Source organism: Podarcis gaigeae (assembly GCF_964106915.1).
Source record: "Podarcis gaigeae genome assembly, chromosome: 7".
Lineage (NCBI taxonomy): Eukaryota > Metazoa > Chordata > Lepidosauria > Squamata > Lacertidae > Podarcis > Podarcis gaigeae.
In genome coordinates this window covers 82,526,700-82,541,522 of record NC_139683.1, presented here as the reverse complement: position 1 = coordinate 82,541,522, position 14,823 = coordinate 82,526,700, and the positions used below count along the sequence as shown (strand labels likewise).

Genomic DNA, 14,823 nt, shown 5'->3' with positions numbered 1-14,823 from the left:
GCCCCCAAACTGAGCCGCCCGCTCGTCAAGTCCCCCGCATGCTGTGCTAAACTGGCGCAGCACGGCACGGGGACTCGCTGAGCGGCACCGGAAATCACACCTGTGCATGTCCAGATGCTGAAAATCGCTTCTGCACAGGCACAATTTTTGGCGTCTGGGCATGCGCAAAAGCGACTTCCGGTACCGCGGACATGCGCAGAAGTGATTTCCGGTGTCGTGCTGTGCCGCCCCGACCCACAGACGATCTTCATGGGAGTGATCTGGCCCATGGCCGGTAAACCTTGCTGACCCCTGGTTTACTACAACAGCAACAATGGGCGGTGCTCAACTAATGCATAACACTGATGGAACATGTTGATTGGATATTACCCAGTAATAGTAACTGAATTTGTCTTCATTCATTTATTACATCTATATGCCAGCTGGACCTCCAAGGAGGTGAAGATGGTGTACCTAGTTCTCCTCCCCTCCCCCAAATTATCCTCACGACAACCGATTAAGGAAGGTTAGGCAGAGAGTGAATGATTCAACAGTAACATGCTCTAATGTCAGGGACTGGCGAGGCAGAGGTGGGGGACCACTGGAGTGACCCAGGAGAGGGGACTAGTTGTTTATGGGGTGCCATGCCACCTGCAAGTCAGGAGCCAAGGGAGGAGGGGGAGTCAGGGCAGTCTGAGGAGGAGGAAGGTGGAGAAGGGGTACTTGAGATGAGGGACGGGTCAGTAGATTCCCCATCTTCCCCAGCCCACACTGTCTCCTAGAAGTAGAAGGGACTTGAAGGGAAGAGCAGCCATGACTTCGGTGCTGGAGAAGTCTCAGGTTAGGTATGAGAGGCTACCATATGTGGTGTCAATGTAAAGTTATTAAGAAAGCCTGGGAAGTGATACATAAAGATTTGAAGAATATGTTGAAAATGACCTTTGTTAACAAAAAATTGAAGCTATTATTTTGGAAGGTACAGGACTTAATGGATTTACCATGCAAAAGACTTTGTCCCTACATCTGAGAATGGACCCCAAGCCAAGACCAGCCCACCTCCATAGAAGGAAGAAGCCATCATCAAAGAAGATGAAGGAGATTGGCAAAACAAATGAATGAACAAATGGTGGACACGCTAGACAATTTGAAGCCCTAGAAAGAAAAAGGACATTGCTCTTTTTTATTTTCTCTTTAAAAAGGGAGAAATGTTCAGGCAAGCTTTGTGTATTGGCTTCTACGTTAGTTGAACTTTTAGAGGTCAAATGTAATAATATGCACAAGGTTTTAAAATCAGATAGTTAAGAGTATAAGACTCAATGCACGTGTATAAATAAGTACAAAAAATGGAACCAGGAGGAGAAGTCAATTAATTAAGTAGTATGATTTTGATGTTTTTGTTTTGTTTTAGCTGTTTTTTTGTTATCATAAAATTAATAAATTGTATATATAAAAAAGAGAAGTCTTGGGTTGTGGGCACACAACCTGTCAGAAGACGGCCTATAACTATCAGACGCATGCTTTCCTTATCTGGGACAGGCCATGTCATGTAACTGCACAATGTTCTCTCTACATTTGGACCATGGAACTTAAGTATCACAACGTAACGTACCTCTATTACCACACTTTCATTTGTCGGCCCAGGAGCAGTTAATGTCTCTGGCTGGTTAGGTGGCCTTCGGTAGTCAAAAACAGATCCAGCAAACGTGTATCTCCCTGGCCAGTCAACAGTCCAGTAGCCATTGAGGTGGTATTTTTTACTGGAACTCCGAACAGCAATGTAGGAACTGGAGGTGTTCATTTCATACACACGGATGCTTCGTGCTCCAGCAGGGATAGTAACTAGGTTGTAGTACTCTAGACAAAGGAGGAAGAGAGACTGAGTTCAGTATCCTACCCAGCACCACATGAAGGTGGGGAGCCAGAAGGGAATTATTCACTCATCAAGTTCTTGTTTAATTTTAAGGCTCTGTTGCTGCTGAGACTTAAGTTGGAATCCTCATGGTGTGCAACATTAGTTTCTGTGACTGGCAGCCTGTATAAAGTTCTTGTACAGTGGTGCCTCGCAAAACGAAATTAATTCATTCCACAAGTTTTTTCTTCTTGCGAGTTTTTCGTCTTGCGAAGCATGGTTTCCCATAGGAATGCATTGAAAATCAATCAATGCGTTCCTATGGAGACCGTCCGGGGACAGCGGGGAAGACGCGCTGCGCTTCCCCGCTATCCCCGGAGCTTGCGGGGCAAGCTTCGTTTTGCGAAGCAAGCCCATAGGGAAATGCGTCTTGCGAAGCGGCTAAGAAAACGAAAAAGGCGTTCGTCCAAGGCGTTCGTTCCAAGGCGTTCGTCTTGCGGGGTACCACTGTATTAAATATTAGGAACCTGGTCCTCCGCTCCCTCACTGGTCAATAGTGCAGGTCACTCCAGCTCCTGATTTTGCAGACTTTGGGCAGGAAAGAACACACTCCAGGTAGGGATGTAGAGTATGGTGGTCCATGGATCTTGCCTGAATTGTTTTCATGATACCCAAGTGGCATGGTTATCACCCCTGCTTCTCCCTTCCTCTATCCTCTCCTACTTGGGTTAAAAGCAGGGTTTTCAAAGAGAGTTTTGGAATCTACCCAGCTCTATTTTAACATGTGTTGGTGGTGGGTGGATGTGATGGTGAACCTGTATTATTAGGGGACAAGGGGAATTAGTATACAAGGGGCAGAGTCGGAGCTAGCCGCTCCGCACCGTGGGGCGATCCACCCACGGGGGTGGGGTGGTCCGCCCACAGGGACAGGGTGATCTGCCCACGGGAGCAATCATCACATTGGCACAATCCACTTGGGGGTCCGACTGCGGTGTGGCAGTGTGATCCTCCTGGAAGGTGTCCGATTGTGGCGCAATCCTCCTGGCAGGGGGCTGATCGCAGTGCAGCAGGACAATTTGCCCAGGGGGGATTTTGTTACCCCCCCCTCTGGGTTGGCACCCGGGGTGGCCCGCACCCCTCTTCCTATGCCTCTGACAAGGGGCACATCCACGCTTAAATTTGGCTGCACACTTACTAGGCACAAGTCAGTGCTTTCCTGGTCCATGTCTGAGAACCGAAAACCCACTCCGTAACACTGATAAGGAGGAACAAACAGCAATTCAGAACAGATTCCGTTCAACTTCCAAGGTACTACTGTATTTTGGGAAATTGCTTGTCTATTCCATATGCCTCTGGACACCTCTTACGTTATCATAACCAAATTTTGCATGGTGGTTCCTGAGATCAGGGAGCAGGTATTAATCTGTCTTTGGATACACTTTAGCACCAGTTCGAATCGAGATAGCAGACTGAACTTTTCAAAACAGATTTCTTTGGTTTCTTTGAACTCTTGAGCAATGCCAGCTACGGGTCTGAAGTTACTCATGCTGTTTCAACGCACACTTACGATTTGTAGGGTGGTATTTTGTGTATTGCCCCTTATATATTCTACAGCTTGAATTGTCTCCTTTGCACACTCCACAAGCATCTTCCACAGAACTGGAGCCTAGGACGTGGTCACAGCCAACCACCTGCAAGGGAAGGACCACACGATCATCTGCAACGTCTGTGTTTAGATCACAGTGATACGTCAGTTGCGAAAGTTAGAAGGAAAGCATCAGACTTTTAAATTTTTATTTCCTAGGCATGTTTCATTTCTCCAGAGAAAAGGCTGAGTAAGCAGACATTTGGGGGAAAGAAAGCCTCATTCACCTTGGGTAATTGCCAGGGTATTATTGCTCATAATATGAAACTATGTTGACATGAGGAATCTCTCTTCCTCCCCCCTGCATTCTGTAACTCTCCACAATAGGTCCAATGGCCTCTTCATGCCCTCTGGGTGGAGCGGCGGAATAAAAGTGGAACAATAAAAAATGAGAAGGGGTCAACACCTTACTGACAATTTAAAGCACGGACAGCCAATTTCTGCTGCTTCTTTTTTTACTAGCTCACGCCAGGGCTTCCCCAATCCATAGCTTCTCTTCTCAGCCCTGTTCCAACACTGAAAGTGGCTGGAGGAAAGGAAAAAAACAAATTCCTCGAGGGAAAACTGTCGCTGAAGTTTTTGCTGGACCTGTCTGTAAAGGTAAAGGTAAAGGGACCCCTGACCATTAGGTCCAGTCGTGGCCGACTCTGGAGTTGAGGCGCTCATCTCTCTTTATTGGCCGAGGGAGCCGGCGTAAAACTTCTGGGTCATGTGGCCAGCATGACTAAACCGCTTCTGGCAAACCAGAGCAGCGCATGGAAAAGCCGTTTACCTTCCTGCCAGAGCGGTACCTATTTATCTACTTGCACTTTGATGTGCTTTCGAACTGCTAGGTTGGCAGGAGCTGGGACCGAGCAATGGGAGCTCACCCCGTCACAGGGATTCGAACCGCCGACCTTCTGATCAGCACGTTCTAGGCTCTGTGGTTTAATCCACAGCGCCACCCATGTCCCTGGACCTGTCTGTGGGTCACTGTAATTGTTTCCTTGTCCTGGACCATTTCTGATGTTATGCTGTATATCCTTTGGGAGCCAGCTGCAGTGCAATCTTAACCCCGTCTACTCAGAAGTGAGTCCTATCAAATTCTGTGGAGCATTCTCCCAGGGAAGTGGGGTTGGGATTGCAGACTTTTATTATTTCAATGGAAACAGAGTATCGCTGCATTCTCAAAAGGGAACAAAGAATGAGCAACTACGCTCATCTTCAAGGCCATCTTTAATTTATTTTTAGAAGGAGAGGCCATATTTAATATTGTAATGAGAGCAGGGTTAGATTTGAATGGGTTTTTGTGGTTTCCTTCCAATCCTCTGCTTTTACAGATGTAAGTCTGGATTCTGTACAGACAAGGACTGCTAAAATGGCCAGACCAGTTTGTGTACTGTCCAGGTTTAGATAGCCAGGTTTGTTAAATATCTGTTTTGTAATGTAAGCTAGGGATTAAACCACAGAGCCTAGGACTTGCCGATCAGAAGGTCGGCGGTTTGAATCCCCGCAACGGGGTGAGCCCCCATTGTTCGGTCCCTGCTCCTGCCAACCTAGCAGTTCGAAAGCATGTCAAAGTTCAAGTAGATAAATAGATACCACTCCGGCAGGAAGGTAAACGGCGTTTCCGTGCACTGCTCTGGTTTGCCAGACGCGGCTTAGTCCTGCTGGCCACATGACCCGGAAGCTGTACGCCGGCTCCCTCAGCCCATAAAGCGAGATGAACTCCGCTACCCCAGAGTCGGCCACGACTGGACCTAATGGTCAGGGGTCCCTTTACCTAAATGTAAGCTAGGGCAATGAATCCTCACGGAAACCTGAAGTTGGAGACCCTTTTGAAAGGTGAACAGGCCTCTCCCTCCCCCCTCCCCTGGCTAAAGACGATGACAGCAAGGTGTCTATGTCTGAAAGAGAACAAAGGGCTGTCAGTTTGGGGGCTGGAGCTGAAACAGAGAGGCCTGACTTGTTCCTTGCACAGAATCAAGTGGTATGGGGTTGACCACTCCCCCACCGCCAAACCTAATGCGGGAACAGGATCTGTGGGAGCATTAACATTATGAACTTTCCATCTTATGCCCAATCTGCATAAATAAACCTCTCATACAAAATGCCAGCAGCCTCTAGTAACTGTCATGCCACGGAAACCAAACCCAAGCGATGCGCTGGGAACCCTGAGATGTCTTACTGCTCGGAGATTAAGATGCACATAGCAATATTGCAATTCTATACTACATCAATACACTTGAACCAAAATAGCTTCAAAAGACAAAAAAGTGTGCCTGTATCAAAATTAGGCCATCTAAACCCTAAATGCACACAGGATTAAACAGTCATAGTTGACCGATCTATTGATTAGGAAAACTGAAGCTTCCAAGCCATATTTCATTTCCTGAGACCAGAACCAGGAGTTTTGGGAAAAACACAACTGTCACCAAAATAGCGACCCTGACTTGCCTCTTCCTTTCTCTCCAGATAGCATTTTGCAATACAATATGTATACCGTGTTGTCATTCACCCTCTTGACACTTCGCTTTGCTGCCTGCATCCTTTTGTATTGCTAGATGTTGACCGGAGGGCAGAAGAGAGGAAGACGAGACTGTTGGCGATGTTTTTGGCATCAGCCACATGCAAGTCCTGCAATGTCCAATTCCAGCCTGACATTTTACCCCTCCCTCTTGAACAACATAAAATGAAAGGTAATCAGACATCACACTTTGCCTTCATGGCTTATTACGGATAAGGAATGTTGAGTGAATGGCAAAATAGAGTACCTTATTTCATTATTACCTCACAAATCCCATCTATACAGACATTAGGGCTATCTTCCAAGCAGGGTGTCCCGTCTTTTACTTTGTTCGACAGAGAAAAGAAGAAATCAAAGCCTTCTGCAATACAGTACAGCTTGCACAAGTCTTGATCTGAAATGCAAACACAACCACGAACATACGTTTATTTTTGTCCATTGGACTGTTGCTTGGGATGGGGGTTGGGCACAGAGAGAGATTAGGGTAAAATAACCCTCATGTTATCTTAAAACAAGGTATCTGATGAAGCAGACGTCATGTTTGCATGATTTATGAGAAAGGATCATCCACACTTTCATTTGCACTGCAAGTTCTTCCGTCAATCTGCACAAAACCCGATTGACGTTTCTTCCAATTCAGTAGTAAACAGTGGGTTTTCCTGGGGAAAGCTGCAGATCAAAAATGCAACCTCTCCGACCCATACCTAGAAATCGTGGGACAAAGGGAAGTGTGGATGAGCCCAAAGAGAAAATAATATGTAGTCTAAAAGCCCAGCTGAATTGGGCCTGCAGATACTGTGATCCTGGAGGTGAGTGGGAACCACCAAAGTCACATACGGAAGCCCCACGTGTTCCTTCCATTGCACGGAATGTCTAGGCATCTTCCATTGTGTACCTGCTTTGGGTGGGGAATCATGCCCATATCTTTAAACAGCAGAATCTTAAATCCCAGAGTTAAATTCACCTGCTACTTGAGTGTAAGGCTTCCACTTGTAGTTCCATCCTCTGAACCGCTTGCTGTTGAATTCTGCACACTGGGCCGCTCTGAAGCCAATGCTGTTCTTTGGGCATTTCTGACTGTTGCAGAGTTTCAGCATCCGAGAGGAACCCTCGCAGAACTTTCCTCCATGCGACGGTCTGCAATGTTGAGGTGGGGGAGGAAACGTACTTCAAATTAGGTGCTAACCATTTTAGCAACATATATTTGAATAAACCAACACAAAGCAGAGGATAAAGGAGCCATTCACATAGCGACATTTTGATTCCAGCTGAGTTGAATCCATCAGCCTCAGTGCATTCAGTACAGGCTTCCTTGCAGTGCAGAGGTACCTCGGGTTAAGTCCTTAATTCATTCCGGAGGTCCGTTCTTAACTGAAACACCACTTTAGCTAATGGGGCCTCCTGCTGTCGCTGCACTGCCGGAGCACAATTTCTGTTCTCATCCTGAAGCAAAGTTCTTAACCTGAAGCACTATTTCTGGGTTAGTGGAGTCTGTAACCTGAAGCGTATGTAACCTGAGGTACCACTGTACTCTCAAGATGAGGCGCAGGTGAGCTAACAACAAAGGCCAAACTGCACCAGTAAGAACAGGATGCCTCCCTCTTCCAACTGTCATATGCTCAGATCTGACTGGATCCTTCTTCCAGTTAAGCTAAAACCACACCAGCTCCTAACTTGCAGAAAGCTTTTGTTCCCAGGTTCATTCCCACTGTCCCCTTCAGTTGCTGAAGGCATTCTGGAAAAGCAGGCTGTTTACAAGATCAAACCCTAAACAAATTAACATTTAAAAAGTCATCTGTGTCAAGGTCTGAGGTCAATGTGGAAATCCCCCATAACTATTTTAATAAAGTTGAAGGATGTGTACATTCCAAAGCTAAATATGCTTCGTGGCTTGATGGAGACTGCATTAAGGCGCTTAGAATATTCTTCTTTGTGCCAAGAGAAGGCCAAATGAGAAGCCCAGGGAACTGCAATTATGCATATCATATTATATCCTAAGTTTACCCCCTAGTGAGAAGACATCCTCCAGCTACCAGGCAAATGTCTGGTAGCATATTTCTGCCACGATTACCAAGCATCTAGTTGGCACCAACAATACATTGCGTAGGGGGAACAGGTCAAGTGACACTGAGAAAGTTCCTATTCCAATCGAATACAGACGTTAGTTGGAGGATGCAGACAAGGGCTTCTAGTTTCAGTACAGATATTCTTGAGCACTAGATCACCGTTTTTGAATCCATCTCTCCAACTTTGTCTAAGACCTGGTCTACACATTTAGCACACCGAGGTGGCAGAATAGACTCTACTACATGAGGTGTACTTGACTAAGTGAATACTGGGCTCCATAAAAACAAAACAAACTTGCAGCAAAAACAAAATTAGCCTACACAGAGCAGTCTGGACCACAAACTTCACCTCTGACATGCTATTTTCTTTTCATTTGTAGGGTATGTTTTAAATCAGGGAGCAGTAAAAAGAAAATACGGCACCTCCCCTCATCTGAAGTTGGGAGGGGCACAGTCAATTCCACCATACCAGGCTTCTACTGCATTTAATTTTACACGATATAATATCCATATCTTACATCCTTAAAATTCAAGCAGACTGCAGTTTCAATATGGCCTCATATATCTTTATGTGCTCAATGACAAACATCTGTGCTTATTTTGATTGGTTAGCCAAGATTGGCCAGAGTGTTTCCCTCTGCATTTTCTGAAGGTGCCTGGGAACCTCTGTTATATTTTCTGAAAATCAGCCTGAACATGACCATGCCCGTTTTGCAGATACCGTGCAATGGAAATGCACTCTCAGCATCTGAACGCTAAAGGAAATTGTTAAGAAGTTGGTTTTGAACAAAGATAAGCCAAGAAAGCATCCTAAAAACATCTGGTTAAACTTTTGTGGAGCAGAAACAAATAACTACCTTCAGCGTGAAGTACTGGTTATGGCTGAACATAGGCCTAGGGAGACCCAGGTTCAAATTGTTGTGGTGCCACAAAGCCTAATGCTTGGGCAAGTTACTATCCCTCAGTTTAACCTGTACCTTAGTTTACCCTGTGAAGATAAAGTAGGAGGCTATGCATAGCTCCCCAGAGAAAGGGTGTGCTTTAAAACATTTCCTTAGCTGTTTAAATGTATTTGCTGAGATTTCATGTTATGGGAAACACCCTCCCCTCAAACGTTTTTTAAACAATTGATTATTTTTATATCTCCATAGTGCTCTTCCTCCAAGGAGTACAGAAGTAAGTCCCACTGAATTTTGCTCCTTTCAAGGAGCATGTGACGCTGTCAGTCTGGTACATTAGCAGTCAAACCTTACAAATGCACGCTCTTGCTAGTTAGCATGTAAAGATAAAGGTAAAGGTACCCCTGCCCGTACGGGCCAGTCTTGACAGACTCTGGGGTTGTGCGCCCATCTCACTTAAGAGGCTAGGGGCCAGCGCTGTCCGGAGACACTTCCGGGTCACGTGGCCAGCGTGACATCGCTGCTCTGGTGAGCCAGAGCCGCACACGGAAACGCCGTTTACCTTCCCGCTAGTAAGCGGTCCCTATTTATCTACTTGCACCCGGATGTGCTTTCGAACTGCTAGGTTGGCAGGCGCTGGGACCGAGCAGCGGGAGCGCACCCCGCCGCAGGGATTCGAACCGCCGACCTTTCGATCGGCAAGTCCTAGGCGCTGAGGCTTTAACCCACAGCGCCACCTGCGTCCCAGAAGCGGCTAAATCCACAGAGCTGTATTGTTGGTAAGCAGATACTTAAACCATAGAAATACAATTGGTAGAGAGGACTCTGTGTTATGTCATTTCCCTTCCTCTCCTGGAAAGGAAGGAGCATATAATACTTCCTGTTCCTCTCCCTCTCTTCCTTTGACCAACTTTGGATGCAGACATGCCTCTGCTCGCTGCAGTTTTAGGCACACGTCTGAAGCTGGTTAAACTGTAAATATACCGTATTTTTTGCTCAATAACACTCACTTTTTCCCTCCTAAAAAGTAAGGGGAAATGTGTGTGCATCTTATGGAGCAAATGCAGGCTGTGCAGCTATCCCAGAAGCCAGAACAGCAAGAGGGATTGCTGCTTTCACTGCGCAGCGATCCCTCTTGCTGTTCTGGCTTCTGAGATTCAGAATATTTTTTTTTCTTGTTTTCCTCCTCCAAAAACTAGGTGCGTCTTGTGGTTCTTGTTTTCCTCCTCCTCCAAAAACTAGGTGTCTCTTATGGTCTGGTGTGTCTTATAGAGCGAAAAATACGGTAAGTATTTTGCCTGCATACTTTTTTCTGGCTACTGTTGCTGTGAACTAAAGAATGATTATAAAGTAAGTAAATCTTATTTTTAAACTTGCTTTACTAGCTGTTGCCTGATTCTTTATTAAGCAGGGTAAGATGGGACAGTCATCTCAGAACAAGGTTTGAAAGCCTAATTCCTATGCTTTTGTTGCCAAGGATGGGATTTTGAAGCTCTTCAACCCACATATGAGATAAATTATCCATTAAAACCCATCCCGCAGTCAGATCTGCTTAGAACAGAGATGTCTGATTCAACTAGCAGTAGTTCTTCATGCTCTCAAGCAGATGTCTTTCCCACCCCTGTTAAAAACAAGATCCTTTTAACTAAAGATCCTGGAGACTGAAACTTAGGATCTTATGAAAGCAAATTGTGTGCTGTGCTACTGAACTATGGAAAACTGTATCACAACACGTCTCAAATGGAGGTAAACAGAAGGCTCATCCATACTTCCACTTGTCCCACTGCTTTCCCCCAGGAAAACCCGCAGTTTGCTGCTAAATAGGAACAAATTGCAAGTTCCCTGTGGATTGACGTTTGTTGTGTTTTAGCAGTAAAGAGTGGGTTTTCCCGGAAAAGTGGTGGGGCAAAGGTAAAACCACTTGGACCTGTGCTTTATGGGCACAGGAGAAGCAGAAGTGTGGACAAGCCCCAGTCTTGTGTTTTGCAATGTTTGCTATAAACAAGGAGAGGCACCCAGTGCATGACATTGCTGAAGCACTCTACAGTGGTACCTCGGGTTACATACGCTTCAGGTTACATATGCTTCAGGTTACATACTCCGCTAACCCAGAAATAGTGCTTCGGGTTAAGAACTTTGCTTCAGGATGAGAACAGAAATCGTGCTCTGGCGGCGCGGCGGCAGCAGGAGGCCCCATTAGCTAAAGTGGTGCTTCAGGTTAAGAACAGTTTCAGGTTAAGAACAGACCTCTGGAACGAATTAAGTACTTAACCTGAGGTACCACTGTATCACCCCTTGCGCCTTAGTTGCTGATGCAAGCCATTACCCATAACTAAAGAAATGGTTATGGCTTTGCAATATCTGGCTTATTCCACCCCATTTAAACTTGAAGAAAAGAAACTGGCAGTCACCTTGGATTCGTACAATTTCGCTCTCGGTGAGATATGCCTCCTCCACAGGTTCTGGAACACGATGACCACCGGGACCACTCTGACCACTGTCCGTGGGTTGGCTTGGGCCCTTCATCGCCATACTTGACACACTGCCCTCCACGGCACCACTGCAACATATAACGTGTTTGCGGATGTTTGCTCATTGCTCCATACTTTCAAGTGCAAATGATTTTGCATCAAGAGTTTGCAACACCGCATGTCTCACCAACAAAGAAGCCACCTCACTTATATTATTTATCCCACCCAACCACACAGTTTTAAACTTTGTTTACTACTTTCTGACTTCTCGAGACTGCTTTTTAGAAGCTCCCTGCTGCTTCAGTTATGGACTGAGGAATCATGACTCAATGAACTGGAGGGAAGGGGTTAGTACTGAGTGGAGTTGTCACCCTGTTTGTAGACAAAAGCTCCACCGGGCGTGGAAAGGGAGCATTTGCCAGAGAGGCTCCTGCTACATTGTGCTAAGATCTACCCCCAGCAATGTGCTGAGTGTATGTAAGGCAGCAGAATCCATGCACACCCTACCACCATTATATGTCTTCATTGGCAATATTCATAGGTATGCAACAGACACACACAAGTTGGGAGGTGGAGCCTAGTGCCACAATGTGCCCCCACTTTGTGCATTAATTGAAACGACACAGGAGCCCCCAAAGAAGACATATGTGCAAATACAAGAGACCACCAGATAGGAACACAAATCTTAGCTGCTGAACCACAGCCCTGATATGCAAGATTTATGCATGGGTTGTATAAATTGTGAGCATTTCTTAGCTTTCAGAAGTCCTGCTAAGACTGAGATACAAGTTAAACCACAAGAATTTGGGTGTTTTGGTGAACTCCCTTGAAGATTTATGCTTTCCTTTGAGACACCTGGGCAATGTGATAAAGTACTGTATGTCCAAGGTCACACTGCTTTTCCAGGAGACAAAACAACCAAGTGTGTGTTCCATTTCAGTGTCTCCTAGCCTTCACTCGGGAAGTTAACAAACTTTTTGGTGTTTGATGATTTTGATGAGGGAAGTAAGCAAACCACATGGCACCAAACTATTTTTCCAGGATAAATAATGACATTTTTTTTTTCAGCAAATGGGATGCATATACACCAGCAATCTGTGGGTAGGGATGTGGGTAGAAATTAGATTTAAGTTCATATTCAAAGGTGGATCTACCCAATCCAAACTTTCTGAAACAATCTGAGAACTGAAACTTTGCCATCCTTTAAAAGTTACATGGGAAGGGATGCAGGTGGCGCTGTGGTCTAAACCACAGAGCCTAGGGCTTGCTGATCAGAAGGTCGGTGGTTCGAATCCCTGCAACGGGGTGAGCTCCCGTTGTTCAGTCCCAGCTCCTGCCAACCTAGCAGTTCAAAAGCACGTCAAAGTGCAGGTAGATAAATAGGTACCGCTCCGGCGGGAAGGTAAACAGCATTTCCGTGTGTGGTTCTGGTTCGCCAGAAGCGGCTTAGTCATGCTGGCCACATGACCCGGAAGCTGTCTGCGGACAAACGCCGGCTCCCTCGGCCTATAGAGTGAGATGAGCAAGCAACTCCAGAGTCATCCACAACTGGACTTAACAGTCAGGGGTACTTTTACCTTTACCTTTAAAAGTCACATTTCCCTGAATTTTGCAATGCGGTTCTCCAGGCAACTAATATGCCCACAAATGCATATACTGGGATAAAGTGTCCACAAAAACATGTAGTGAAAACAGTGTACAAAAATATATTATAATAGGGAGAATCCATTAGCAAAAATGTATAGATTAGGAAAAACTGCATATAAAGATCTGAATGCTCAGAGGTATTCACGCTAAAATGCTGATGGATTTTCTTGAGGGCTTAAGAAAGAAAATCAGAAGTTGATTCAGAAGTGAGGAGAACTGGGAAAATGAGAAATGAAATTGACACCCTGCCTAGGTTTTTGGGAGGATGTGTGTGGCTGCTGCTGCTCCTTACACATCACCCCTCAGGTAATGTTTTGCAAAGAAATGTGGGGTGAGATGTGGTATTGCCACATTCAGCATATCTGCCTGGTGGCCCAAGCAGAAGTTCTTCTTCTCATGTGATTAGAATCAGTGGAGATACACTAGAAAGGTCCACCACCTCTGCTACATGCCTTGGAAATAAGCAGCTATCCTATATTTAAAAGACATCTGAAGGCAGCCCTGTTCAGGGAAGTTTTTAATATTTAATGCTGTACTGTTTTTAACATTTGATTGGGAGCTGCCCAGAGTGGCTGGGGAAACTCAGCCAGATGGGCGGGGTATAAATAATAAATTATTATTATTATTATTATTACTAGAGCTCAGGCTTCCTATTCTCCATGCATTGAAGGTAGACGTCTGCATTGAAAAGCCCACTGAACTTTCATGATTTAGAACTCAGATTATGCACGGTTCTGAAGCGTACACTGAGCTTCCCTCATTGCATGGAGAAAAGGTATTCTGTTTTCCCTGAGTTGGGAACTGTGAAACAAGGTTATTACTGACATTTTCTTTTTTTTATTTCTTTTTTCCCTAAAGCCAATACATGCATCCTGCCATTTTTCAATGTAAAGAATTAGAAAGATCTACAAATGCACACTTGTTTCCCTTTGGTGTTCTGTGCCCTTGTTAACCACCATTCAAGCTGAATATTCAAGTTACTCCTGCTAAAGTATTTCTGGCTTCAGATCATGGTCTTAAAAAGGGGCTTTGCTGTCACTGTCTTGCTTCGTTGACATCTCTAATTTATGACCCTTTTTAAAAAAAGCTTAGTCAGCAATGAATCAGAGTTCAAAAGGAAAGCTAAATCTTGGAAAGGGGGTGGGCTGTCTGCAGCATTCGACTAGACCATCCTGCTCAAATTCCAGGAATAAAATAGAAGGCAACACAGTGGCTGCTGATCTGTAAGGGCTCCGGAATTTGGGTGCCCTTGTCCCACTGCTGTTCAGGTCCTTTTGCCCAGCTGCAAGTTTCTCTGCTGAGTTCTCTGGCCTCATTCATATGTTACCTGGAGTGGTGTGGCTGCTGCCATCTTTTGAGTGCTCTCTTGCTGCTCTTGGTAACTTCCAGTCCAGTGTGATAAGGGGGGATTGTGAGGTTTTGAATCATGCTAGCAACCTGGGTGGCATTGTGGTTTAAACCACTGTGCCGCTTGGACTTGCCGATCGGAAGGTCGGCGGTTCAGGGCTTCACAAGGGGGTGAGCTCCAGTTGCTCGGTCCCTGCTCCTGCCTACCTAGCAGTTTGAAAGCACTTCAGTGCAAGTAGATAAATACCGTATTTTTTGCTCTATAAGACTCACTTTCTCCCTCCTAAAAAGTAAGGGGAAATGTGTGTGCGTCTTATGGAGTGAATGCAGGCTGTGTAGTTATCCCAGAACCCAGAACAGCAAAAGGGATTGCTGCTTTCACTGTGCAGCGATCCCTCTTGCTGTTCTGGCTTC

At 45.5% G+C, this 14,823-nt stretch overlaps 1 protein-coding gene across 1 annotated transcript in view; it reads right to left on the bottom strand.

Annotated features, from left to right (window-relative positions):
* ADAMTS16 (ADAM metallopeptidase with thrombospondin type 1 motif 16) overlaps positions 1–14,823 on the bottom strand; it is an 86,069-nt gene that overhangs the window by 34,023 nt on the left and 37,223 nt on the right. Inside the window, exons 12-16 of the mRNA XM_083749675.1 lie at positions 11,356–11,504; positions 6,944–7,116; positions 6,243–6,373; positions 3,396–3,519; positions 1,589–1,833 (exon numbers count right to left, since the gene is read on the bottom strand). Of these exons, the coding sequence (XP_083605801.1) occupies positions 1,589–1,833; positions 3,396–3,519; positions 6,243–6,373; positions 6,944–7,116; positions 11,356–11,504 (822 nt within the window). The remainder of the gene's footprint in view (positions 1–1,588; positions 1,834–3,395; positions 3,520–6,242; positions 6,374–6,943; positions 7,117–11,355; positions 11,505–14,823) is intronic.